This window comes from Oryctolagus cuniculus, chromosome 11, assembly GCF_051225735.1.
Source record: "Oryctolagus cuniculus isolate XC-2025 breed Fujian yellow rabbit chromosome 11, ASM5122573v1, whole genome shotgun sequence".
Lineage (NCBI taxonomy): Eukaryota > Metazoa > Chordata > Mammalia > Lagomorpha > Leporidae > Oryctolagus > Oryctolagus cuniculus.
The window spans coordinates 57,649,946-57,676,242 of NC_142877.1; the positions used below are offsets into that span (position 1 = coordinate 57,649,946).

At 46.9% G+C, this 26,297-nt stretch overlaps 1 protein-coding gene across 3 annotated transcripts in view; it reads right to left on the reverse strand.

Annotated features, from left to right (window-relative positions):
- The window catches only part of TESPA1 (thymocyte expressed, positive selection associated 1), a 47,399-nt gene that overhangs the window by 8,754 nt on the left and 12,348 nt on the right, over positions 1-26,297 (reverse strand). For 2 of the 3 annotated variants that reach the window (XM_089307414.1, XM_017341920.4), the window contains exons 3-11: positions 25,637-25,844; positions 24,734-24,776; positions 15,611-15,660; positions 15,021-15,062; positions 14,297-14,333; positions 13,788-13,886; positions 11,299-11,507; positions 9,666-10,474; positions 8,046-8,139 (exon numbers count right to left, since the gene is read on the reverse strand). In XM_089307414.1, the coding sequence (XP_089163540.1) occupies positions 8,046-8,139; positions 9,666-10,474; positions 11,299-11,507; positions 13,788-13,886; positions 14,297-14,333; positions 15,021-15,062; positions 15,611-15,660; positions 24,734-24,776; positions 25,637-25,799 (1,546 nt within the window). In that variant the 5' untranslated portion in view covers positions 25,800-25,844. Of the gene's footprint in view, positions 1-8,045; positions 8,140-9,665; positions 10,475-11,298; positions 11,508-13,787; positions 13,887-14,296; positions 14,334-15,020; positions 15,063-15,610; positions 15,661-24,733; positions 24,777-25,574; positions 25,845-26,297 lie in introns of those variants that run through there. The other variant, XM_089307415.1, reaches the window with a different exon arrangement.

The following is a 26,297-nucleotide window of genomic DNA, read 5'->3' on the forward strand; positions in this document are numbered from 1 at the left end:
TCTTCTTTGGAGAAAACACTGTTAAAGAACTCATTCAACCCAATAGACACAAAGGGTATGTCTCTGGTGCAGTAGTTAAGAGACTAAATCTTATATCAGAAGGCCTGGGTTCGCACCTGGCTGTTTCTCTTCTAACCCAGCTTCCTGCTGATGAATACCTTGGCAGGCAGCAGATTGTTTGACTACTTGATTCCCTGCCATCCACCCTAGAGACCTGGATTAAGTTCTGAGATCCTGGCTTCAGCCTGGCCCAGCCCTAGTTGTGGGTGTCTGGGGATTGAATCAGTGGGTGGAAAATCTCCGTCTATCTCTCTGCCTTTCAAATAAAATTAAAATAAACAAAAATGTTTTAAAAGAAGAAGGAAAAAAATGTAATGCTGCAACAAGAAAAAGCAAATAACCTGATCAGAGGCTGGGAGCCATGTCTTTTAAATGTAATTATCCAGGAATATACTCCCTGTAAGTGCCTCTCTTTCCCAGCCTCAAAGGGAGGGCCAGCGTTTGACCAGCGTCAGGCCACCAGCAGAACTGACTGCAAATCCAACCTCCCGCCCTCAGAGATGGTCACTTCACAAATAGGACAGATGTCGGCCTGCACTGCCTCAGACAACAAAAACTAAAAAGCGTCTCCCTGGCTCTGTCTCTTAGCACACGTGGTCTACATTTCAGCAACAGGAAAACAAGCGAGAGGGCTGTGAGTCAAACTCTGGATCAGGGTGGGAGGGTGTCTCTTCTCGCCCCTTCCTCTCCATCTCCACCAGGCTCTCCTGGAGGCAGGTGGAGACTTTGCCCCTCTGAGGATGAAGCTCCCTGACTTCTGTAAGGCGAGCTCAGCAGGGCTGTGCTAACCCCGATTTGCCTACTCAGTTGTGTGTTCTGAGCAACACCCAGACTGTGCCACTGTGCCTGTGCTCACATCTCTCCTGCAGCTGCTAACAAGTAGTGGATTAGCAGCTGGGACTTGATACAGCACTGTGATGGGACGTCCTTCACTTCTGGGAGATAATTACAGCTACTAAAAGCAGTGTACATGGGACCCGTGCTTCTTAAGTCTGAGAACCCATCCCACCTAGCTCTGCCTTTGCTGGTGAAGTTCCTCCTTCCATATGCATTGCACAGACATTCATCTTGGCAATATTGAACTGTTTTCTTAGCTCCCTGCCATGATTTTTTTTTAATTTTTTTTTTTTCACAGGCAGAGTGGACAGTGAGAGAGACAGAGAGAAAGGTCTTCCTTTTGCCGTTGGTTCACCCTCCAATGGCCGCCACGGCTGGAACACTGCGACTGGCGCACCGCGCTGATCCGATGGCAGGAGCCAGGTGCTTCTCCTGGTCTCCAATGGGGTGCAGGGCCCAAGCACCTGGGCCATCCTCCACTGCACTCCCTGGCCACAGCAGAGAGCTGGCCTGGAAGAGGGGCAACCGGGACAGAATCCGGCGCCCTGACCGGGACTAGAACCCAGTGTGCCGGCGCTGCAAGGTGGAGGATTAGCCTAGTGAGCCGCGGTGCCGGCCTGCCATGATTTCTTAAAGGGTGATAGAAGAGGAGATTGAGAGAGATTGTGAAAAGATAATTAGGGGCCGGCGCTGTGGTGTGCTGGGTAAAGCTGCTGCCTGCAGTGCTGGTATCCCATATTGGTGCTGGTTCGAGTCCCAGCTGCTCCACTTCCAAGCCAGCTCTCTGCTATGGCCTGGGAAAGCAGTAGAAGATGGCCCAAGTCCTTAGGCCCCTGCACCCATGTGGGAGACTGGGAAAAAGCTCCTGGCTTCAGATCGGTGCAGCTCCAGCCGTTGCGGCCATTTGGGAGTGAACCCATGGATGGAAGACCTCTCGCTCTCTCTCATTCTCTATGTGTATAACTCTGACTTTCAAATAAATAAATAAATCTTTTTCAAAAAAAGATAATTAACCAAATGTCTAAAACATTAATCAGATCTGGGAACCCACTGAGACCCCCTGCCTCAGCAAAGGCTACGCTGTCAAAGAAGAAATCTTTCATTCTTCTAGATAATTATAAAAGGGAAATCTACAAAATCTTTCCCTCACTTGCTTGAGAGACTCCGTACATTTAATTTCTACAATTATGTAGGTCACTGAATCTGATAAACCGTATTTTGTAAGGCACATGGTTATTTTCTATTCCATTTTTAAAAGTTAAAATAAGTTAGCACCACCAATTGCAAGACACATGCTGATTGCATAAGTGTTAGAGTGTGGAGAAATGTGTGCCTTTAGATCAATGGAACACAGCATTTCTGACAGTAATCTCTCCTGCGATAAGGAAATCCCATCACCCTGGCAGAAAAAAAAAGATAACTACTTGAAATGCTTTATTCCTGGAAATGCTGTCTTTATTTAGTTTTTGCTTATTTTCATTTATTTGAGAGACAGAGAGAGAAAGATTGTCATCCATCCACTGGTTCCATCCCCAAACACACTCCATAGATGTGGCTGAGCCAGGGGAGGCCAGGAGACAAACTCCATCTGGGTTTCCCATGTGGGTGGGAGGGACCCAAGTTTTTGAGCCATCACGGGCTGCCTCCCAGGGTGTGCATTAGCAGGACAGAACTCGGCACACTGATATGGGATGCAGGCCTCCCAAGCTGTAGCTTTATTGCTGTATCAAACAGCCACCCCACCTTAGCGATGTCATTTCCCTGGCAAATCAATTATAATATTCCTGGATACTGACATTTAGCCAAAAATGGGACAGTTTTGTTTAGAGTAACGGATGCTGAGGGTATTGCATGAATTTCCCAGACACATACAACCACACAGATCTGCACCCAGCCTGCTTTGCTGGGCATCTTGGCAATTTTCTTGGGTGAGGCTGACATCTGCTGGCCAAATCACAAATAAGCACAGCTTTGTGTTTTAGGGTAAATCAGTTTTTGGCAAGGAAGTCTAGCTATGGAGAATGTACTACACGTTTTCAGTTTGAATTTGATGAGTGCAGTAGTTAATTTACGTTTCCAATTCTGTATGCTATAGCTGAGTGTGAAGGGGCTCTAGGAGGAGAACTTACCCTCAGAGAGTCTTTTATTATTTTTTTAAAGATCTATTTATTTACTTTGGAAATTCAGAGTTACAGGGGTGGAGGGTGGGAAGAGAGAGGGATCTTCCATCTGCTGGTTCACTCCCCAGATAACCACAATGACCAGCACTGGAGCTGTGTATTAAACTTAGGTGCTGGGGCTGGTGCCATGGCTCACTTGGTTAATCCTCCACCTGCGGCATTGGCATCCCATATGGGCGCCGGGTTCCAGTCCCGGTTGCACCTCTTCCAGTCCAGCTCTCTGCTGTGGCCCATGAGGGCAGTGGAGGATGGCCCAGGTGCTTGGGCCCTGCACCCGCATGGGAGACCAGGAAGAAGCACCTGGCTCCTGGCTTCGGATTGGCTCAGTACCGGCTGCAGCGGCCATTTGGGGAGTGAACCAACAGAAGGAAGACCTTTCTCTCTGTCTCTCTCTCTCACTGTCTATAACTCTACTTATAAAACAAAACAAAACAAAACAAAACAAAAAAACCTTAAGTGCTCTCTGATGTGGGACTTGCACAGCATCATTGCTAGGCTAAACTAGCTCACCCCAGTTCTTACCAGGTTTTTGTATCACTTAGACACTCTTGTTAGCTGCATATACACTAAGAATTGTTGTCTTTTTTGAAAATTAATGCATTTATCAGTATGTAATGCTCCTCTTTAGCTCTAATAACTTTTCCTGCTTTAAAGTCTGTCTGAAATTAACATAGCTGTTCTTACTTTCTTTTGATTAATATTAGTATTGTATATCTCTGTCCACCCATTTACTCTTTTTTTTTTTTTAAATTTATTTATTTGAAAGGCAGAGTTACAGAGAGGGAGGGAGAGAGACAGAGAGAGAGAGCAAGCTTTTTCATCTGCTGATTTAGTCCACAAATAGCCACAATGGCCGGAGCTGGGCCGATCTGAAGCAAGGAGCCAGGAGCTTCTCCCGTGTCTCCCACATTGGACCATCTTCCACTGCTTTCCCAGGCCATAGCAGAGAGCTGGCTTGGAAGTGGAGCAGCCAGGACTCGAACCAGTGCCCATATGGGATGCTGACACTGCAGGTAGCGGCTTTACCAGTTACGCCATCATGCCGGCCCCAACCCCATTTACTCTTAATCTACATGGATCTTTATATTTAAGTAGATTTCTTATAGACAACAAGCAGCAGCGTCATTTTTCTTGATCCACTTTGACAATCTCTGGTCTTCAATTGCTATATTTAGATCCACTGATGTTCAGAGTTAGCACTCACTCAGTTGTGTTTTTATCTATCACATTCATTATTGCTCCCTTTTTGTTAACCTCATTCTTTTTATTTTTGTCTTTCTATTCTTTTCTGCATTTTTGTGCTTTCCATTTAGCATTTTTTAATGTTTGCATTTCTCTCTTTTATTAGTGTATCAGTTATACCCCCCTTTTGTAGTGGTTTACCTCATTTGCAAACTTCAAGAAATCTTTTAAAAATTCATGGAGGGGCTGGCACTGTGGCAAGTGGGTTAAAGCCCTGGCCTGAAGCGTTGGCATCCCATATGGGCGCTGATTCTAGTCCCAGTTGTTCCTCTTCCAATCCAGCTCTCTGCTATGGCCTGGGCAAGCAGTAGAAGATGGCCCAAGTCCTTGGGCCCTTGCACCCACGTGGGAGACCTGGAGGAGGCTCCTGGCTCTCAGCTTCAGATTGGCGCAGCTGCAGCCGTTGCTGCCATCTGGGGAGTGGACCAGCGGATGGAAGACCTCCCTCTCTGTCTCTACCTCTCTCTGTAACTCTGTTTTTCAAATAAATAAAATAAATCTTTTTAAAAAATTCATGGAAAATGATGCTGTGAAAAAATTATGCATGGATTCAAAAATTGTTTGTACCAAAATAAAATTATCTTTAAAAAGATGTGAAATTAATTAATTTGTTTTTATTTATTTGAAAGGCAGAAGGATCGAGACAGAGAGATCTGCCTTTGACTGGTTCTCTTCCCAAATGCCTGAGGCAGCTTGGGCTGAACCAAGTGGAAGCCGTGAGCTGGGAACTCAATTCAGGGTCTCCCACAGGGGTGGCAGGGATCCAAGTAGCTGAAACGTCCCCTGCTGTTTCCCATGATGCATTAGCAGGATTTGGACTTGTCTTCTCATTTCTTATATAATTATTGTGATTAATTTCACTTATAGGTAAGTGTGTGTGTGTATGTGTTCTGATATACATATACACACATACACAAAAATTGAACACACTTGTTACTTTGAATGAACAGCTATCAATCAAGAAATAAGAAAATTATGAATTTATAGTTTACTTTCACTTATTCCTTGGTGCTCTTCCTTTCTCCATGTGGATCCAAGTTTCTGACTTTATTATCTCCCTTCTCTCTAAAGAATTTATTTTAATGTTTCTTACAAGAGAGGTTTACTGGCAGCAACTTTCTTAAACTTTTTACCTGACAAAGTCATTTTTTATCCCCTTAAACCTGAATGATAATTTCACTGGGTATAGAATTCTAGTTGGGAAGCATCCCCCCCCCCCCCTTCAATATTTCGCTCATTCTCTTCTTGCAAGGCTCCTGAGAAGAAATCTGGGATAATGCTTGCCTCCAGCCCTCTATAAAGAAGGTGCTTTTTAAAGGCTTATGTCTGGTCTTTGATTTCCTATAGTTTGATGTGATATGTACAGGTGTGGTAGGTTGGCTTTTATTTTATTTTTCCATTTTTCCTGCTCAGTGTTCTCTGAGCTTCCAAGGTCCGTAGTCTGGTGTCTGACATTAACATTCTCTGTGATTATTATTGTTCCAAGTGTTTCCCTTTTTTTCTTTGTCTTCCGGTATTTCCATAACACGTTACACCTTTTGTGGTTGTCCCACATTTCTCGCTCGTTCTTTTTGGTCTTGATCTTTGCTGTCTTTGCACTTTGGGCAATTTCTATCTACGTACCCTAACGCTGACATTCCTTCCTCGGTCATGTCCAGTCTACCACTGCCCATCCAAGGCATTTGTCATTTCCGTTTTTGACTTCTAGTCTTTCTTTACTGTTTCTTAGGATTTCCTTTTCTCTGCCCTCACTGCTCATCTGTTCTTGTCCACAGCCTGCTTTATCCACCACAGCCCCTCTGTCTCCATCTGCTCAGTGCCTATAACAAACTACCTTGGGCTGGGTAATCTGTAAACAACGGAAATTACTTCTCATGGTTACGGAGGCCGGGAAGTCAAAGATGACGGTGCTGGGGAGGCTGGCTCTCTGCTCCACGGAAGGCACCTTCTTGCTGCATCCTCCCCCAGGGAGGGGCAAGGGGCTCCCTCAGGCTTCTTGGACAAGGGCGCTAACTCCATTCATGCTGATTGAGCCCTTCCTTGTGACCTAAAAACCCCGTAAAGGCCCCACCTCTTAATACTATGACATTGGGTGTTAGGTGCCATGACATGAATTTGGGGAGGCATCGATGTTCAGAGCACAGCCTGTTTGTGTGTTAATCACAGTCGTTTTAAATTCCAATATGATCATTCCAGCATCACTGAGACAGCCGAGCCTCATTCTGATGCCTGCCTTGTCTTTCATCCTGTATCTTTTAGTAAACGTCTCATCATTTTTTAGCAGCGATGCTCCTGCTACAAGGAACTTTAGAGACATGGTGGTAAGCTGGAGGGGACTGTGCTCTACAGCCCTCAGTCTCTCAGCGAGTTTGTACCTTGGACTGTGGACTTCACGTGGGTGTCCCAGCCGCCTCCCCCTTCAGTGGCACAGGACGGCCAGAGTGGCTGGAGTTGGCTGTTTCCCTTCCCTCAGCAGGTTAGGGTCTGGGAACTGGATGTTTGTGAGGCCAGGGTCTTGCTGAGAAGAACAGAGCTCTGGGGTCTCTCAGAAGAGATTCTTCACTCCTCCCCTGCCAGAGCGTAAGAGGACTTGCTCAAGCTTCGAGAAGTACCAGTCCTGGAAGTGCAGGGGCTCTGGTGGCTGGATCCTCCCAGGGTTTCTAACTCATGTGCAGACGCACTGATCCCAGCAGCTCCCTCGCTGTAGTCTGGGTTTTTCTACTTCAGTCCTGGTTCCTGCGGAGGTCTGTGCCTGGGGGTTTCTTCTCTGGGAAGGCACAAATCTCTGTGTTTGCTTGTCAGTTTCTTTGGTTTGACAGCAGTGGTTGTTCCCTGATGCCCATCTCTCTGCTGGGTCCCGGAAGAGTTGTTGGCTTCTCCATTTGTTTGACTTTTCTCTGGCTAAGGATGTCCAGCCCTCTCCATGCCAGACAGAGGTCAGCGGTCTTAAATGTTCTCACCGTCACAAACGCCGGTGCTGCCCTCTAACATTTACCTCCCCTGAGAGTGACAGTGTGCTGTCCCCTCTTACCTTCAGTTTCACTTGGTGTCATTTCAGTTCCTGTGGTCAACCACAGTCCAAAAATAATAAATGAAAAATCCAGAGATCAACAACTCACGCATTTCAAATTGAGCCCTGTTGATGAAATCTTGCATTCAGGACATGAGTCGTCGCTTTATTCAAAGTATCCTCTCTGTGTACGCTGGCACCTGTTATGTCAGTTATGAGATCGGCTGCTGTGGTGCCACCGTGTGTGCGTTCAGGAAGCTTCCAGGGTTGGTACTATCGGCTTGGGTACTACCCATGGTTTCAGGCATTCATTTGGGGTCCCAGAACATATCCCCTACAGGTAAGGGGTGACTTGCATCCATACAGCCATACCCTCAGAGGTAAAAGTAGTGAGCAGGACAGTCAGAAGAGTCGTTAAAATCCAAAACTCATAGAGAACAGAATTAAAAGATTAGAACCATAATGATCTTTATGAAAGAGGGCAAGTAACACAGAAATTTTGGAGTATTAGATGAAAGAGGTGTTGGGATAGGAATACCCCACTTTGGATGCTACCAGGGTATCCAAAATGGACAGAGCTCTAAGCAAGACTCGTTAATTCAAGGAAGATTTCAATTATTACCATGTTGGGGAGGAGAAACCCCACATTATCCCTGATTCCATCATCATTGTGGTCCTAGTAGGTAGGTGGTAAAAAGAAAAAAAAAAGCACTTACTTCTTGAGTCTTTGCTAGCACAAATCTGGTAGATGTTGGGGTGCCTGGATCTGCTTGACCAAGGGCTCTCCTCCTCCTCACTGTTGCTTTGCATCTGTAACCAAAATCCCAGCAGATCCATCAGAAACAAGGAGGCAGGTGCACTGGGAAGGTGCAAGGTGGCAGGAAGGTTTAGGAAGGAGTCTGAGCACACTTGAGAGACTTTTCTGCTGTGCCAGGGACCCAGGAGTGGGAAGAGCAGGAGTTGAGGTGCAGCTCGACATTCGTGAGAGGTGAAAAACATGCAAATGACATTGCTAACAGTCACGGCTTCTGTTTATGTTAAGTACTGGAGAACTTTGCCAAGGATTCCCACACTCCGTGGCCATCTGTAGTAATGTCTGTAGACCTACACCAGAGGAATCCTGAGGTTTAGCAGGGCCACAGCGTGGAGAGTTGGTGGTCTCAGAGGATACGCCCATCTGAAACCTGCTCTTAGTCCTGGGGGAGCATGCCCTGATTACCCAGAATCCCCAGACCTGCTGATCAAAAGGCCTTGAAACACTCATAGGCCCCTGTACTGGCTTTGCCCTGTGTCTGACCATCCATTAGTGTATTCACCTGGTTGACGACTGGTCAATGGCTGCTTATATGGGCACGGGGTTACGGCGTTTGAATGTGTGGTCTGGGGTGCTCACGCATGTGTGCAGAAAGTCCCTTACAGGAAAGATCTAGGCATGGGGAGAGAAGGGAACAGCCGGGGCTGGGCTTGGCTCTGTCCACACTGCCGTGTTCTAGCACAGAAGTCCTAAGTGCCTGAGAATTCTGAATAGGCTTATGGTAACATATTTGTCAAAATATGTTTGACTTAATAGCTTTGTGGCTCAGCTTCCATTTGCAGTCTCATGAACACCTCTGCTAATGACAAGGGCAGGTGTGCTTGACGAGGTCAGATCAGATCAAATGAGACTCACAGAAGCAGGGCAGGTGTCGTGGTGAGGGAGGTTAAAGTGGGCACTTGGGAGACCGGCATCCCATTTTGGAGGGCTGGTTCAAGTCCCAGCTACACCACTAGCAACCCAGCCTCCTGCTAATGGGCATCCTGGGAGGTAGCAGATAATGGTTCAAGTACTTGGGTTCCTGCCACTTACGAGGGAGATCCGGATGGAGCTCTGGCTCCTGGTTTCAGCCTAGTTCAGCCCTGGATGTTGCAGGTGTTTGGGGAGTGAATCAGTGGATGCAAGTGCTCTGTGTGTGTGTGTTTCAAATAAATAAAATAAAACAATAAGCAGTAAAAACAATTATAAAAGCATTTCTGTAAACCTGAAAACCCTTAAGAAACTGGACTAATTTCTCTTTCTATATGTATTAACTCATTTCCAATGGTTTCTTTCCTTCATTATTTATTTATTTGAACATGTACGCACACACACACAGAGAGAGAGAGAGAGAGAGAGAGAGAGAGAGGGAGGGAGGGAGGGAGGGAGAGAGAAATCTCCTATCCCCTGATTCACTCTCCAAATGCCTACAATAGCCAGGGCTGCATCTCCTTTGCCCAAGATTTCCTACTGCTTAATTTTCTGGACAAGAATCCAGAGCCTTTCTCTGCCAGCCTTCACCACACACCTCCAGCTCACTCACCTCCTCCCAGTAAAATGCACCCTGCAGCTGGTAGATTTGAGCCTGACGTGGTTCTGACCTCCCTGGGCTCAGCGTCCACTTCTGCTGGTTGGGGAAGAGGTCTGACGGCTCGGTCCTTGTGTCCAGGGGTTGCTTCTGAAACAGGCTCTTTCTTGCCCTCCTCTTCCTTTTCCAAAAAGGCTCATCCTCAGCGGAATGGGCTCCCTTGGCGGTGGCCTGTAGCTCCCACAGTTCTCTCCGCACCTGTGCAGGGTTTGCACTCCACCGTGGATCTTCTCTAGGCAGAGAATGTGTGCAACAGGGTGCCTTGCAGATAGGCTCCAGAGTTTGCGATGATGAGAACACCATGGGCATTGCCTGCTGTGTTTCCTCTTTAGGGCGGGAAGTGCATGGAGAGGAAGAAGGGGACAGCTCCATGTCTCCTTCAGGGAGTACAGGAGCTTCCTGGGGGTCTCGCTCAATCCCAGAGCCTTGCTGGAGGACTAGTTTCTCTCCTCTCACTCTGTCCATCACTTCCCACACCACTTGGTCCAAACTGTTCCTTTTCTGGGGGGTGGGGGGCAGTGACAGCCGATCCCGGGAACCAGTATACAGGCACATTTTGGAGATAGCTTTCCGGAGGCGGTCTCGGGGTGACTGGGGTTCAGGCTCTGGGGCCTGAATCCTGATGGAGGGCACATCAGATGGGTTGTAATTCCAGAGCAAGTGGGATGGTGTGAACTTCTGGACAGGCGTCTTGGACACATAGGAGTAGAGGCAGAAGAAGGCATCAGCAGTGACAGCCAGGGTTTGCACTTGCTTAAACCTGCCTAGATACAAGAGCAGAAGATGGTGAGTCCAGGGATCATCAGCAAATCTCTCCTTCAAAAGCCTTCCCCAAGGCCGGCGCCGTGGCTCAATAGGCTAATCCTCCACCTTGCGGCGCCGGCACACCGGGTTCTAGTCCCGGTTGGGGCGCCGGATTCTGTCCCGGTTGCCCCTCTTCCAGGCCAGCTCTCTGCTATGGCCAGGGAGTGCAGTGGAGGATGGTCCAGGTGCTTGGGCCCTGCACCCCATGGGAGACCAGGAAAAGCACCTGGCTCCTGGCTCCTGCCAGGATCAGCGCGGTGCGCCGGCTGCAGCGGCGGCCATTGGAGGGTGAACCAACGGCAAAGGAAGACCTTTCTCTCTCTGTCTCTCTCTCTCACTGTCCACTCTGCCTGTCAAAAAAAAAAAAAAAAAAAAAAAAAAAAAAAAAAAAAAAAGCCTTCCCCAATTCAAAACTCAGAGAGGCTCCAGTTTCCCCACTACTGCTTCCTGTTTCTAGGGTTTCTGATGCTCGAGTTTCCCTTTCTTCATTTTCTTGAACTCTTGACTCCCCCATCTCACCATAGATGCTCCCCTTGGGAACAGGAAGTGGGAATAAGATTGAAAGCCATTGTGCTGATCTGATTCAGCTAAAGCAGCCAAGTCTTAGAGGAAGCCCCAGTGGCCTGGAAGAGAAAGAGGCAGGCATCCCAGCTCTCCTTCCTGCAGGAAGGTGGCATGAGAGGAAATAGAAGAGTGGAGAGAAAGTGGGAACTGGAGCCTGTGGGCCCTGCTGCGAAAGGCCGGAAGTTCAGGGAGTGGAGTGGGAGTCTGTGAGGACACTCACTGGCCAGCATGAGGCAGGGGTCCTCCATCTCAATCCTCCGCACCTGGGCCTTCAGGAAGAGCTGGAAGTCAATGCCTTTGGCCTGAGAGGGGGTGGTGAAAAATCGGGCAGGGATCCGCGAAGTGTCTCTGTGGGCCTCTTGGCCGAAGCCCAGGCTGAAGAGGACGGCTTCAGCGTCTTCTTGCACCTTGTCCAGAATATCTGAGATGCTGCCAGGAGGGAGTTTGGGTAAACAGGGGACAATGGTGAGACCAGGAGTGACCCAGGGTAGCTCATAAACATGTCAAGAGATGGAAACTCCTTTCTGGGCACTTTTCCACCTTCCACTGTGACGTCCAGAAAAGCTTTCACTTCTCTGAACCTACATCCTCCGTCCAAAATGAGAGAACTGCAACGCAATCCTGGCTATAAAACAGAACAGAAGTTTAGTCTTGTACTTTGACCAACTCATTGAAAAAGAAGAAAAATTTAAATAAGCATGAACGGGCTTTGAAAAAATAAAAAGTATAGATGCAAAGACACTTTGTGGGTGTGTTACTAACTGGGCAATTCTCCCTTGCATGTGCTGTGGCACATCTGGCTTTCGCTAGGTGCTCTGTAATTTGCTACCTAGCCTGCATGTGGGACAAAAGTATATAAATATATAAAGTATATAAATGCTATCAAGTATATAAGAAGTACAGAACTCATTTTATTCTCACCCTCAGAGTGAAAATTAATCCACAGCTATGTTCAAAACCTGATTTTGGGAAATATACTCCATTTGTAGCACTGTGTTCAGGACAGAAGTTTGGTGTCACAAATGGATCTTCCTCTCCCTCTTGTTCTCTCTCTTCTCCCCCTCCCTCTCCATGTCACTCTGGTACAAACCTGTGTCTACTTCCAAACCTGAGTACCATGGGCTGGGTGACACTAGCACTTAAAAACTGCATTTCAAACAGTGGGGCCAAGGGGAACGGTGAGTGACCTCAGACTCTGGGTAGTCACTGCCGCCCTTCTCAGAGAGGATGCAGGACAGTTTGGTTGGAATAGGGAACAACTTGCTACGAGCTGACAGCTGGCTCCTCTGGAGCCACTCTTGTACTCATACTGTCTCCTAAGAGTACGGGTGTGTGGGGAGAGGCTGGGTCAGTGGCTCTCATCCATGGCTATATACTAGGGTTACCTTGGGGGACTTAAAGAAAAATTAGATACTTGAATCCCAGCTGCAGACATTCTCATTCTAATTGAACTGGGGTGTGGCTTGGGCTGAGGATCAGTGAGGCTAAATCCCTGAAAATATTCATGAACAAAACGTTAGTCTCAGCATCAGGTCTCAGCTTCCAGCTTTGACTCCAAAGTCCTAATGCTTTCATTATACAACCCTGGTTCCCCTCACTTCCCACCTTGCTTTAGGATCATAACTGTGTCTCCCGCATTCATTCTATGGAAGTGTCGAGCTCCTGGAGGCCAGCTGTCTGTCTGTTTGGAATTCCCTACAGCCACTGCCTGGCCTACATATGGGGTGTGAAATGGTCTGAATGAGTTAATATGGCATTGCTTCAGTCAGCCAATAATTAATCAATTAGTCAAGACACTGTTTATTAGCACCTACAGTGACTTCAGGAATGGTGATGGTTCCAGTATTCTCCCTCGTGAGGCACAAATTCAGTGGGAGAGGCTCATCCATGTTTTATACATTACATTCAGCTCTGAGATTCTTCTGCACCCCCAGCTCTTCATACATTTTCAATAATTTTGTTTATTCATTTTCATTTATATGAAAGGTAGGGCAACAGAGAGAGAGAGAAAGAGAGAGAGAAATTTTCTATTTTCTTGTTCAGCCCCCAAATGCTAACAACAGCAGGGGCTGGGCCAGGCTGAGCCAGGAGCCTGGATCTTAATCTGGGTCTCTTACATGAATGACAGGGACCCAAGTACTAGAGCCATCATCTACTGCTTCCCAAAGTGCATATTAGCAGGAAGCTGGATTGGAAGTGGAGGTGGGACTTGATTCCCGGCACTTTTATATGGGATTTAGATGCCCCAAGTGGCACCTTAACCCGCTGTGCCACAATGCCTACTCTTTAAAATTTTTCAACTTTAATTTTATTTGAGAGGAAGGCACGCACGCACACATGAACACACACCCACCCACAGATCTTTCACCCATTGGTTCACTCCCTACGTGTCTGAAGCCAGTAGCCAGGGCTCGATCCAGGTCTCCCAGGTGGGAACCAAGTACTTGAGCAATCATTTGTTGCCTCCCAGGCTGCACATTAGTAGGAAGCTAGTTTGGAGGTAGTGGGGTTTGGACTCCAAACGTTTACTGAAAAATGCTCTTCTAAATATCTGCTCCCCACCCCCACAGCATTCTTGAAGCAAATATCATCAGAATTCTGAAGTATCCATGAGACTTCAGTTAAGATGTCCCAGAAAAAAATGGGTTTCATTCCCCACTGCCTCTCATTCTTCCCTCTCCTCCCACATCTGCCAAGCTTAGCGCCTACCTTGAACTGGTCTGGGTGGTCCCACCAGTCATGCTGCTGGAAGCCAAACTACAGCCAAGATCATGTAGCTGGCAGGGCCTGGCCGTCTGGAGGAATCTCCTGCAGAGATCAAAGCTCATGTCATAGGGGGCTCCTTGGCTTCAAGGCGACCCCTACTGGGTCCCTCCAGACCCCCTGCAGAAAGAACCTCAGTCTGTCCCCTCATTGCTGGGAAAATCTCATCCTTTACTATGAGTCTTTAGTCCTCTGTTCTTATCCTTTTTGCCAAATGAGAAGTTTAACAAGTAAAAAGCAGAACAACCCTAGTTTGGTGGGAATATAGACAATGACTATTAATAATTGCATGGAAAAATGACCATTTCACCCATCTGTAGTAAATTCTAAAATAATCACAGACCATGAAGTTTATCGTCATTTCACATTCTTTGTTTTTCGCCTCTTTGATCTGATGTTAGCTTACTGTCTCCTGAAGGAGACCATTCAGCCCGCTGAATCTGATTGACACTTACCTGGGGAAGAGCTTGCCATTGGTGGCCAGCAATGTGGCTGCACAAAGGACAGAAAGCAAGAGAAAGTTAGAAGGGAAAATGCCAATCACTTGATTTGCTCCTCTGAATTGAAAACTCAACTCCCTCTGTTTTCCTCAGCTGCAGCTGCAGGCTAGCCCCATGAATTCTTTTTTTAATGAAGTCTCAAATTTACTAGGCATGGCAGTGGACAGGGAACAGATGTGACAAGGGACAACTGGTTTGGGGCCTCTGAGCTTATGATTCACAATGACATCCAGGCGAGAGCCCTTGCGCCTAGAGGAGATCAAGCCACTCTCCAGGGTCCTCTTCCTGCCTCACCATGAGTCTGCCTGGGCCCCAGGACACACTGGCAGGCTGTGTGCATCCACCCTTTCTTTATTCAAGCCCTTGTTTTCTTGCAGTGCCATGTCTCTCTCTTACCCAGTCCTCAGACTTCATGTGGGCTTCCTGTACAGAAGATAGTCTCAAAGATATCTGGGATCAAATGTCATGGTGATTTTTAATAGTATCTTTCTAGAGGCCAAAGGAATCGTGATAGCCTGCTGCGCTTCAAGTTGGATCCTAGTGAGATAGTTCTTTCCCTGCAGGTGAGACCCCAATGATGCTTCCTCCTGAAACTCTCCCTTCCCATCCTGTCCTTAATTCATCCACTGTACAGCCTCTTCCCCGACCCCAGCCAGCTTCAGAGAGCTGCGCCACTCACCCTCTGCTCCAAGGGTCAGGTCATCTTCAAAGCTGGAGCATCCTACCAGATAACCAGATCAAGGTCACGGCAAATCAGGCTGGAACACACACACACACACACACACGCATGCCTGAACATCTACATACATTCTAAGACTTGCACAGCTACATAATCATACTATGTGTCTACATGTTTATGAGAGCACCCTCAGCTATACATGCACTACCTCTGAATAACACCGATATTCACCCATAAGAACCAGCCCCCACAATACACACTCACGTACACAATCCTCTGCCAAACAGTAAATACATAGGGGTGTGTGTTCACACACACACACACACACATTTTGCAAGCTTCTTTTCTCACAGCAGTAGTTGTTAGCTGAGCAATCATGGCAGAAGACAACCTTTGCATAGTCATGAGCGTATAGACGCTGAGTCAGCATTTTTTTGCCTTGAAAGTGCTGAAGTGTGCTTTGCAGACAGTTTAAAGACATTAAACATTCTCCTGCATGCATGTGCATGTACACATGCACAAACACACATGAACACAGCTGTAGCACTGTCCAAATATAAGAACAGCAGGAGAATGGAGTCTATACTCACCGTTATTGATGGACTGTCCTGCTTCCTCCAAAAGTCCTTCCTCGGAAGAGCTAAAACCCAAAAATCACTTTACAGGTTGACATCACTACATTTTTTTCTTTTTTTATATATTTTTTGACAGGCAGAGTGGACAGTGAGAGAGAGAGAGACAGAGAGAAAGGTTTTCCTTTGTCGTTGGTTCACCCTCCAATGGCTGCTGTGGCTGGCACACTGTGGCCAGTGCACCGCGCCTATCCAAAGGCAGGAGCCAGGTGCTTCTCCTGGTCTCCCATGGGGTGCAGGGCCCAAGCACTTGGGCCATCCTCCACTGCACTCCCGGGCCATAGCAGAAAGCTGGCCTGGAAGAAGGGCAACCAGGACAGAATCCAGCGCCCCGACCAGGACTAGAACCCGGTGTGCCGGCGCCGCAAGGTGGAGGATTAGCCTAGTGAGCCGCGGCACCAGCTGACATCACTACATTTTCAAAGGGGTTTTTCCTAAATATCCCCCACACGTTCATGTTAGTTTCCAATGGGATTCAGTGATGTGTAATCTGCTTTTCTATTAGAGGAAACAGAGTGGTTATGTGCCTGACAAGTTGACAGAGGGAGTTAACGGGAGATGGGACGGGACTGCACTGCAGTTTAGACTATGCTGCTGTTCTCTTGGCCCCATTGTCTCACGTCAGCTTAGCAATGCTGCTTCAGTCTTTCACTAACACAGGAGAAAAAGAAGACAGACGTAAAACCAGGGGAAAAAGTACAGAAGCAGGAGTTTGGCTGCCGTAACTTCCAGGTGACAGGTTTTCCTCGTAACTTTGAGGAGAGCACTTATCTACCCTCACCCTCTCCCTTATCTCGGAATCATGTTCTTGCAATATCATGTCTTTCAGGAAATGACAGAAACGGCATCCTGGGTAGAGAGAGTTTTAGATCTTGATATATAGTCTTATCAAACTTTTACCATCTCTAGCAGAGGAAGAAACGGAAATCAGCACAAATGTCAGGGAGAAATAACAGGTTTTTTTTTTTTTTTTTTTTTTTTTTTTTTAGGGAAAGGGTTTATTGGGGAACACCCTACAGACCGGAGTGAAAGGGCGGCGAAGGAAAAAGGGAGAAGGAGACTGTAAGAGAGAGAGAGAGGAGAAGAGCTAGCAAGGAGAGAAGAGAGAGCAGAGAAGAGGAGAGAGGAGAGAGGAGAGCAGAGCCAAGAGACCAGAGGAGGAGGCTAGAGAGAGGAACCGAGAGAGAGCAGGAGAGAAGGGCCAAGAGAGAGCACGTGTTCAGGAACAGGCCCTTTTAAAACTTTGCCTGAGGGCGGGCAGGGAAGCAGGAGCAGCGAATCCCATTAGGATGGGGGTGGAGCCTGGCTCAGGTAGCTGGGCCATTTGGCCACCTGGCTACAACTGTGCGCTGCAACTGAGGAAATGGCCAAGTAGGGTCAGTAACATTGCAGGCAGAGCTGTATATTTCCTGTTGGAGTTGCCACTTGCCTTTACCTGGCCAGCTCTCCTCCCAGGCCAGCTAGGTAATGGAAGTCAACAGGGTGCCTTCCCCAAGGAGGTTCACACCTCCTGTAGGATGTACCCTATGAAGAGATAGATAAGTCTGGGCCTCATAATTTACAAGGCTTTAAAGCCCACCTGATTATTATCAAGCCCCTTCTGTCAGGTTCTATTTGTCTCTCAATCAGAAAACTTAATTGTAGCTCAGATAGCACCTTTCTTAGGTTCTCTAATAACAACTCTGTCCTCTGTATCTAGCCCACTTGAGCCTCATTCCTCTGTAATCATAACCTCTACTCTACCACCAATGGGTCTACTCCCAACCTGTGTGTACTGATGGTCCTCTCTCCCACTTAATGTTGTATGATTGTTCACAATTTCTCTACAGACAAACCCCACTACCTGCAAAAGTTAAGTGGCCTTTCTCCCAGTCTTGGCTGGAATCAACTTTAAGCTACATCCATCAAACTGTCCCCACAAGGGTCCAGAGACACCCCCCCCCCCATTTCCTCTCCTCTATAAAATCCTCTCATTACCTGGTTATGCTACTCTTAGGATCATTGGTTACTATTCTCACCCTGTCCTTTATATTACAGTGTTTAAGTGTCTGCAGCAGGTTATAATGAAACAAACGAAGGCCTTCAGCAACTAGGCAGTCAACTAAATGCTGCTACAAGGATGTACTCGGCTCCCCACACAGGAGACAGTGGCCTGAGACATCGCCCCATGCCAGCAAAGAGTATATCATCGCCCCATGTCAGCAGGAAGTAGCTCTAAAAACAGATCATCGTCCCTCTACCCCTCTTGGACTTTTGGGACTAATGTAATCCCATACAAACCCTGCTTTATAAAAAACAAAAGGGGGGAATGTTAGGAGAAATAACAGGTTTTATGGTCCAAAAAGAGATTCTCTCTGACCAAAGCAGCTGTGTGAAGCAGTCAATGAGACAGTTTTGAACTGGGACCGATGCACCTGCATTCTGGTTCTGGTTGTTGTTGTTATGTTCTCAGATATTATGTGAGGGGCTTTTGATCTCTAGATATTATCACCAGCTAAGTCTTCTTCAAGCACTGACAGGGGGTGAGTTCTGTTCAGTTTGTGTTCCTAAAATATTTTAAGATAGAAGGTACAGTTGTGTAGAATGTAGGGGTGTAAAGTGAGATTGCAGAGAAACCAACGGGCGTGCGTCTGTTGGAGCTGATCTTAAGAACACCTTTTCCTTTATCCACCAATGGTGGTCCAGGCTGGTGGAGCAACACTTCATGAAATGCTTAGTAATAGGAATAGGTTTAATAGTTGAACAGCTGTCAATCCAGCTGTACTTAAGTTTCACTGAATAAATCATTCCACATATAAACATCTTTTGCTAGTACTTTCTTTCAGGAGCGAAGAAAATCATGTTTTCCAAAATTTGAATTTTTATATGTCCTCATTCAAAAAAACACTGTATATCATGATATGTTACAAAGAGGCTGGTGTTGTGGTTTAACGGGTTAGTCTGTTGATTGTGATGCCAACTTCTCAAATTGGGAGTGCCTAATTGAGTCCCTGCTGCTCTAATTCTGATCCAGCTCACTGCTAATGCACCTGGGAAAGCAGCAGAGGGTGACTCAAGTGCTTGTGCCCCTGCCACCCACGTGGGAGACCTGGGTGAAGTGTGGCGTTTCTGGCTTTGGTCTCTGGCTGCTGTGTGACTATTTGGGGAGTGAACCACCAGATGAAAATCTCCTCTCTGTCACTCTGCCTTTCAAAGAAATAAATTATTCTTTTTTTCTTAAAGATTTATTTTATTTGAAAGGTAGAGTGACAGAGAGAGAAAGAGAGAGAGAGAGAGAGAAAGAGGCAGAGATAGAAATCTTCTATCAACTGGTTCATGCCCCAAATAGCTGCAATGCCAGGGCTGGGCCAGGCCAAAGCCAGAGAGCCAGGAGCTTCTTCCAAGTCTCCTATGTGGGTGCAGGGGCCCAAGGGTTTGGGCCATCTTCCACTGCTTTCCCAGGCACATTAGCAGGGAGCTGGATCAGAAGTGAAGCCAGGAGTTGAACTCGCACCCATATGGGATGCTGGCATTGCGGGTGGCAGCTTAACCTGTTAGACCAAAATGCTGGCCCCAAATTAATCTTTTTAAAAAAGGAAATCACATATAATTTAAAATGATACTCAAGCTAATTAAGACTGGGAAACCAATAATATCACTAGGTATACAAACGTATGGCTGTCTTCCTAATAAAAAAGTATATAAACATGTTGCAATAAACTACAGACATGTTTGCATATAATATTAAAATATTAATATAAACTAATATGCCTACTTGCTACTAAAACTATAACTAATATAGTTGAATACTCTTAGAATATTATGATTTACTACTGGATTTCATGCTTGCATTGTAGCTATATGGTACATGTTGAATATCTCGTATCCAAAACGTTTTAGATTTCAGATTTTTTTTATTTTGAAAATTTGCATATACCTAATGAGATATATTGGGGATGGGACCCATGGCTAAAATTGCAATTTGTCTCTGCTTCATACTTACACAGCCTGAAGGATATTTCACGCAGTATTGTTAGTGCGTCAGGGTTTCTACTACAACCTGTCACACGAGTTCAGCTGTGAAAGTTTTCACTTGTGCTATCATTGCAGAGATAAAAAAGTGGCAGATTCTGCAGCATTCCCGACTTCACATTTTCAGATTAGGGATGCTCAACACGTAATGCAATTACTAGAACTACACCGAAAACACACAAGAGAACTTCAGAAAGTTCATGGAAAATGTATGCTATGAAAGCCCTGGGCATAGCTTTCAAAGTTTTTTTTTTTTTCACTGAAATAAACCTACCATTTATTTCCATTTTTTCCACGGACTTTCTGAAGTACCTATGTTGTATGCAGTGAACATGCCTGTATGTGTTTGCCAAAAGAAATGCTAGTCACAGTAACCCATAAGGAAAGTTTCCAAATATCTGTACAAAAGAGAAGAACTGCTTGACATCTATCACACGACAGTGAGACAGCATGACCTACGGCTGCAAGCAAACACATGGGCAAACATCACAGCAGGATGCCGTGCAACAGACGCACACGCAAAACGCACATGTTGTATGATTCTGTATGCGCAGAGTTCGTCTCGGATGTTACAAGCCAGGGTAATGAAGGAAGACAGGCTGTGAGTGGAAGGGGACAGAACAGGGGATTTTGAGGTGTGGGTGACACTCTGCTTCAGGTTTCTAGGGTGCATCCCCTTTGTGAAGTCATTGACCCATGACTCAAGTGCTCATTGACTTTTCAGGAAATACATCAGGCTGCAATATAATTTATATTAGACAGAAAAATGCCACGAATGCTACTGATAGGCGTGGCATACTCTTCTTCAGCAGAATTTACATTTGAAAATAGTGCTGGTAAAATTCCTGGTGTGTCCAGAACAGAACTCAGAACTCATTGCTACTCAGTAGATATAAAACTGTGCTGGGAGCTCATCTGACCTTTCTCTTCTCTGGTTGTGCCTTGGCAAGTACTGAAAGGAGCGGCCAAGAGCCGCCATAAAAATGGCCTTAATAAAACAGTCCTGGGAAATGGGGAGTAAACTAAGTTCACAGAGAAAGCAGATAGCTACTACCCAGAGATAAGGGCGACAGAACATCCTGGTACGCACATAAGCCCCCTCCCCTGTGCTTGTTCAAGCTTAACAAAAAAACCACAAGGCACGTAGGGCACGTAGCCACCCCTTTCTGCTCTTCAAGGACCCCCTCCCCTTGTCCAAGCTTAGACACGTAGGGCACGTAGCCCCCCGTTTCTCCTCCTCCTCGACGACCTCCTCCCCTTGTAGTTACCCAATAAACTTATGCCACCCTATGGTATATTAATTTTGTGGTTTTGCCCCTTAAAAGCTGTGTGAGATAGCTGCTCGGGGCTCCTCTCTGCCCCCGCTGCTTGCGGCAGCAAGAAGAGGGCCCATTTGCGCAAATGAAATAAAACTGCCTCCTGCCTTTTGCATCGTCTGGTCTGGAATCTGTGTTTCTGGGGTCGTCACAAAAGGACACCTCTTTTGGGGTCCTTCAGTACTAAATATTCTTGTTATGAGGCCTGGATGAGCCTGGGGCAGTAAATGTTTCTATGTGAATGTGAAGGATACAGGCCTGGCTCTATGGATGCCACCCCACTGAGCATGGCGATTTGAAACTTCATGGTCCTCACCCAGGTCCCAGGCCTTCCATGGTTAGACCATAAACATCAATGGCTAGGGGAGTATTTGCCGCAGTGGTTAAGACCTGGGACACCCACATCCCGTATGTGCCTGGGTTCGAGTCCCAGCTCCTCTTGATCCCAGCTTCCTGCTAATGTGCACCCTGAGAGGCAGCAAGTGATGGCTCAAGTTCTTGCATCCCTACCACCCTCCTGGGTGACCCGGTTTGAGTTCAAGGTTCTTGGCTTCAGTCTGGCCCAGCTCTGGATGTTGGGAACATTTGGGGAGTGAAATGGCAGATGGAAGCCCTCTCTCTTTGTCCCTCTAGCTCTCTGCCTTTCAGATAAAATGAAATAAATTTTGAAAAAAAAAAAAAGAAATTTAAAAGAATGGAAATTTTCAAAAAATCAATGACTAGGAAGTAGATCCATAGTTGGCCCTTTCTAGCTTTATGTTGAAAGTCCCTTAGCATCACAGATCAGAATGCTGCTCTTCCTGCATACATGGTTCATAACCAAACAGTGGGAGGCAGGCATAATTGTGAGAAGCAGCACATAGCTATTTTTAGCTTCCTCCAGCAGCTTCCATGAATGCCTGCTTTGCAGAGAATTAAACTGATGCCCACACAGATGATTCTGGGGCTTCCAATCCTGCCTCTGATGATTCATGAGACACATTTTGTGTCCCAGAAAACCCTCTGAGAGCTTCAGAGGAGCAAACAGAAAGGAGCAGCACAGCTCTGAAGACAGGCACGACCTAATCCTGGAGCAGCCCCGCGGCTCTGCCATGAGATCAACAGCACCCAGAGACACGGATATGGAATTGCCAGAAGCTGGTAGACTTTCTTGAAGAGCTCCTCAGATAAGAAACCTCTCTTGCTCCTTGAGGGTTCTTGGCAGTGCAAAGAAAGTGGAAACTACTTGGTCTTGAGACACAACTTGTCAAGAGCCTCCCAGGGCACCTGCCAACACACTGGGCAGCCAGAAGTGCCCGTGGCTTCCTGGTCCGTCCTCTTTCCTCAGTGCACTTGGCAGCCTACAAATCCAAGGTTGTGGTGACTTGGGATGCATTTTTTCCTTTGTTCTCTTCATTATCTATCAACTATAGTCAAGTGTTCTCTCACTGTTGGTAATCTTTATCACCCTTTAATATTTTTGGTTTCCCCAGATGAGTAAAAAAAATAAGTAAAAAAACACTCCCTAGTTATAGAGTATTAAAAAATAGAAAAAAAAATGGAAAGATTTGCTGAGTCTAACAATACTCTTTCCACAGACAACTGTAAACTTATTAGACTTCCCTTACAGGCTTGTAAAGGTTTAAGTATTGAAGTTTTTCCAAAATGGGAAAACAAAGCAAACATGACAGACACATTTGCATCTACCACTTTTTTTCCATACACATCAACATTCTGCCATATTTGCTTCTAAAAGAAATAAATTACTAAAATGATAACTAAGGTCCCACTCAGCTCCCACTCTTTCCCATCGTCTTCATTCCTACTGTAAGCATTATCCTTGAGTTGCTGTGATTCATCTATGGACACACTTTTTCTGATATAAGAGATGTACATAGACAGATGGACTTACTTTGTGCCATTGGAAGTAGGCATACAGCTCCTCCCATGTAAACCTCCCCACTTGCACACTCTTACAGAGAAGAAAGCACTCAGACACACATCATCTCATTTCAACCTCACACGACACTCTGAAACTTGATTTTTCTGGTCTCCCACTCTACTGATCATGAGTCTGCTATGGAAAGAATTTTATTATTTTTAAAAAAGATTTATTTTCTTTATTTGAAAGGCAGAGTGGCAGAAAGAAAAGGAGAGACAGAGAGAGAAAGAGATCTTCCATCCACTGGCTCACTCCCCAAGTGGCCCCGGTGGTTAGGGCCCGGCCAGGCTGAAGGTAGGGGTCAGGGACTCGATCCAGGTATCCAACACGGGTGGCAGGGACCGAAGCACCTGTGCCATTTTCCACTGCTTTCCCAGGAGCGTTAGAAAGGCGCTGGATCAGAAGTGGATGGGATGTCAACAACACAGGCTGCAGCTCAAACCGCTGTGCCACAATGCCAAGCCCAGTTGATTACAGTTGCTGCCACAGTAGTCACATGAGAATTAAACTCCAATTTTGAAGCTTTCTCACTCAGCAACCTGCCTTTTCATCACATGTTGGTTCAGGGTTTATCTTTGTAGAGGGAGGGAGGGGAAAGCCATGTCTAGAACGTAGGATCTGTTTTTCTGAGAATTCACTTTTGTAAACCACTCGGCACTGCTCTGGCCATTCAGACAACCAAACTGTTAGCAAAGGCACAATCAATCACCATTGATGCGAGCAGATAAGAGCAGAGTAGTTAATGAGACAAAGACTTTAACCGGCCGCCCACTTCTGCGTATATGCCAGAGCATTTTAAGTCCTAAGACAGTTCTCACCCTGTTTCTCATCTAAACCTGAAAACCTTCCTCTCACTATCGTCCCTGTACTTCTCCGTTTTGCAGACTCCTTAACTGAGTGCGAAGTCCATGAATTGTGCTTAGGCTGAGGACGCTGTGTTTTGTACACAACCGAAACCAACGCAACGTAAATCATCCCTGACACTGCCTTCGGGGCAGTGTTGAAGTAAGCAACCTGGGATTATTCAGTGCTGTTTATTTCCCACCAAATTAGTAAGGATGGGTTTATTTATGTCACTTAATAGATACGTTTAGATGAAATGCTATATAAAACTTGAGACGTTTCTGGAGGGAAAAATCAGCAGCGGGCAGGCACTATCCATCCTGAGAATTCACGCTCACAAGAGCATCTGGCTGAAGTAGGTCAGAAGCTCTCCCTCTGTGTCTACAAGGCTGAGCCTGCAACGGCACAGGCTGACGGTGTGCGGAGTCCCAGTTTGTAAAGTGTTTCTGAACAGAGAAATTGCCTGAACGTGCCTGCCTGCCCCAATTCATCACTGCTTTGAAGGCTGGTAAATCCTGGGCCCCTGCCCCTGTGTTCTGTAGTAGAAACAAACCACACCATGGTGGATTGCTCTTCAGTAAGAACGGGACGGCCAGATGTCTGAACCCCTTCTGTAACACAATGCAAGACTCCTGTCTGAAGGGGAGAGCAGGGGAGCCGGGCTCTGGAACTGAGCCCAGCCGCTCCCATGGATGCAGCTGTCAATGCATTCTTAGCTTTGGCGCAGATCTAGGCTATACTCCCAGCCCTCCAGCCTACCTAAGCCCTGGTTTACCGCTGCAGCTGACTCACACGCAGCCCAGGTTACCCAGCGGCCCCCAAACCCCAACAACATCCCCTCCAACTGCCGTCTCAGCCTCACTTCCTCAGGCCCAGTCAAGCCCATGTCCCGGAGTCAAGCCCATGTCCCGGTGTCTGTGCCCAAGACTAAGCCTGTTAGCGTCTCCACCCATCGGCCGCAGCCAACCCCGGTGCCCGCCCAGCACTTACCCACAGTCCAGCAGCCAGTGTTCAATCTTGCTGCTTGGATTCCCTGCAAAAGTCAGACATCTCTCGATGTGAAACTCAAGAAAACCAGAGCCCCCCTGGAAACCACACCCTCCTACAAATTCAGCCTCGCAGAAGCTGTGACAAGAATCTATTTTCTCCATAAAGCTTTTCTTTTAAGATATGGGAGGCTCACACCCATATGTTAAAATACTGGATGTTTCTTCCCTTCCTTCCAGGAACCTGAAAAATGCCCAAGATGTTACTTACTGCCCTCTTTCTCCCAGGTTTTAGAAACAGGGGTAGATCCTTCCAAAAAAAAAAAAAAAAAAAAAAAAAAGCGCCACCTGTGCTTGTACTTTTTGTTTCCTAGTGAACAAGCAAAGGTAGGCTTATGTCTGTCAGAACCGCTGTTTTACTTTTCCCTCTGTGGTCTCATTTGAATCAGCTGCGTGGGAAAGGTACCAGGTACCCGTCTTAGAAAGGGGATGGGAGTGTCTACGGCCATACCACCCTGCATGCGCCCGATCTCGTCTGATCTCAGAAAGGGGATGGGAGTGCCGTCTCCGAGGCCACACAGCTCGGTTAGTGGCCGCAGCCCAGGCGTCCACCCTGGCCCGAGCCTTGTTACAGAGACGGGGTGCAGCCATCTTTGTGCATTTGTAAGGGAAGCTGTAGCCTGGGGTGCAGGGAAGCTTCTCAGGATGGTGCAGAAATGAGACCCTTTCTTCTTCCTGATCCTCAGGGAACTCATTTCTTATATTACTTTACCCTCTCCCCCAAACTCATCTGAACTGTCAGAATGAGCCTCCCTGGGAACCCAGCCTAGACAAGGGGCCCGCACCTGCTGTCCCATTCCCCGGGCCGAAGGCGTGGCCATCCATGCGACGTCCAGCTGTGTCTCACCTTCCTGGAAAACGTCATCCAGGCTGGAAGGCTCAAGCTCTGGGACCTCCTGCAGGGCGGCCGCGGCCTCCTCCTCCAGGACCTGGGCCTGCCAGTAGCGGCTCTGCCGGACCCAGGCTCGCCGCTTCTCCCAGGACGTGGGGCTCAGCACGGAGGCCTCCATGGCCCCAGCTCCGACTTCAGGGCCTCCTGACCCTCGAGGGGTGCCCTGAGGGTGGAGACATAGCTTCTGCTTAGAGATCCTCGCTGCAAGGGGGGCCCCAAATATCGTGGCCTCTGCACACATGCCCTTGACCTCTGCCCTTTCAGGAGGTGGGAGGAGCTGCCTGCCCTGTCTTCTGGCTCCCCCTAAAAACGAAAATCTCTGAGAAATCCATATACCAGGGTGATTCTTCAAAATCTTTAAGTCTGAAAGCATCTGACATTGTAGGGCATAAGGATCCATGTAAACCTCTTCTGGCTTAGCATCCCTGTTCCTGAAATACTTGGGCAGAACAGGTAGTCTTTTTTTCTTTTTTTTTTACCTTAAGGGTACCGTCTGTCAGAAACTTCTATTTAAACTAAAATATCTTGAAACGTACAATTTATAAAATTCACCTTTTTTTTTTTGACCTGGGACGATACATGAAAAAGTTTAGGATCTGAAAACTCGAATAGGTTT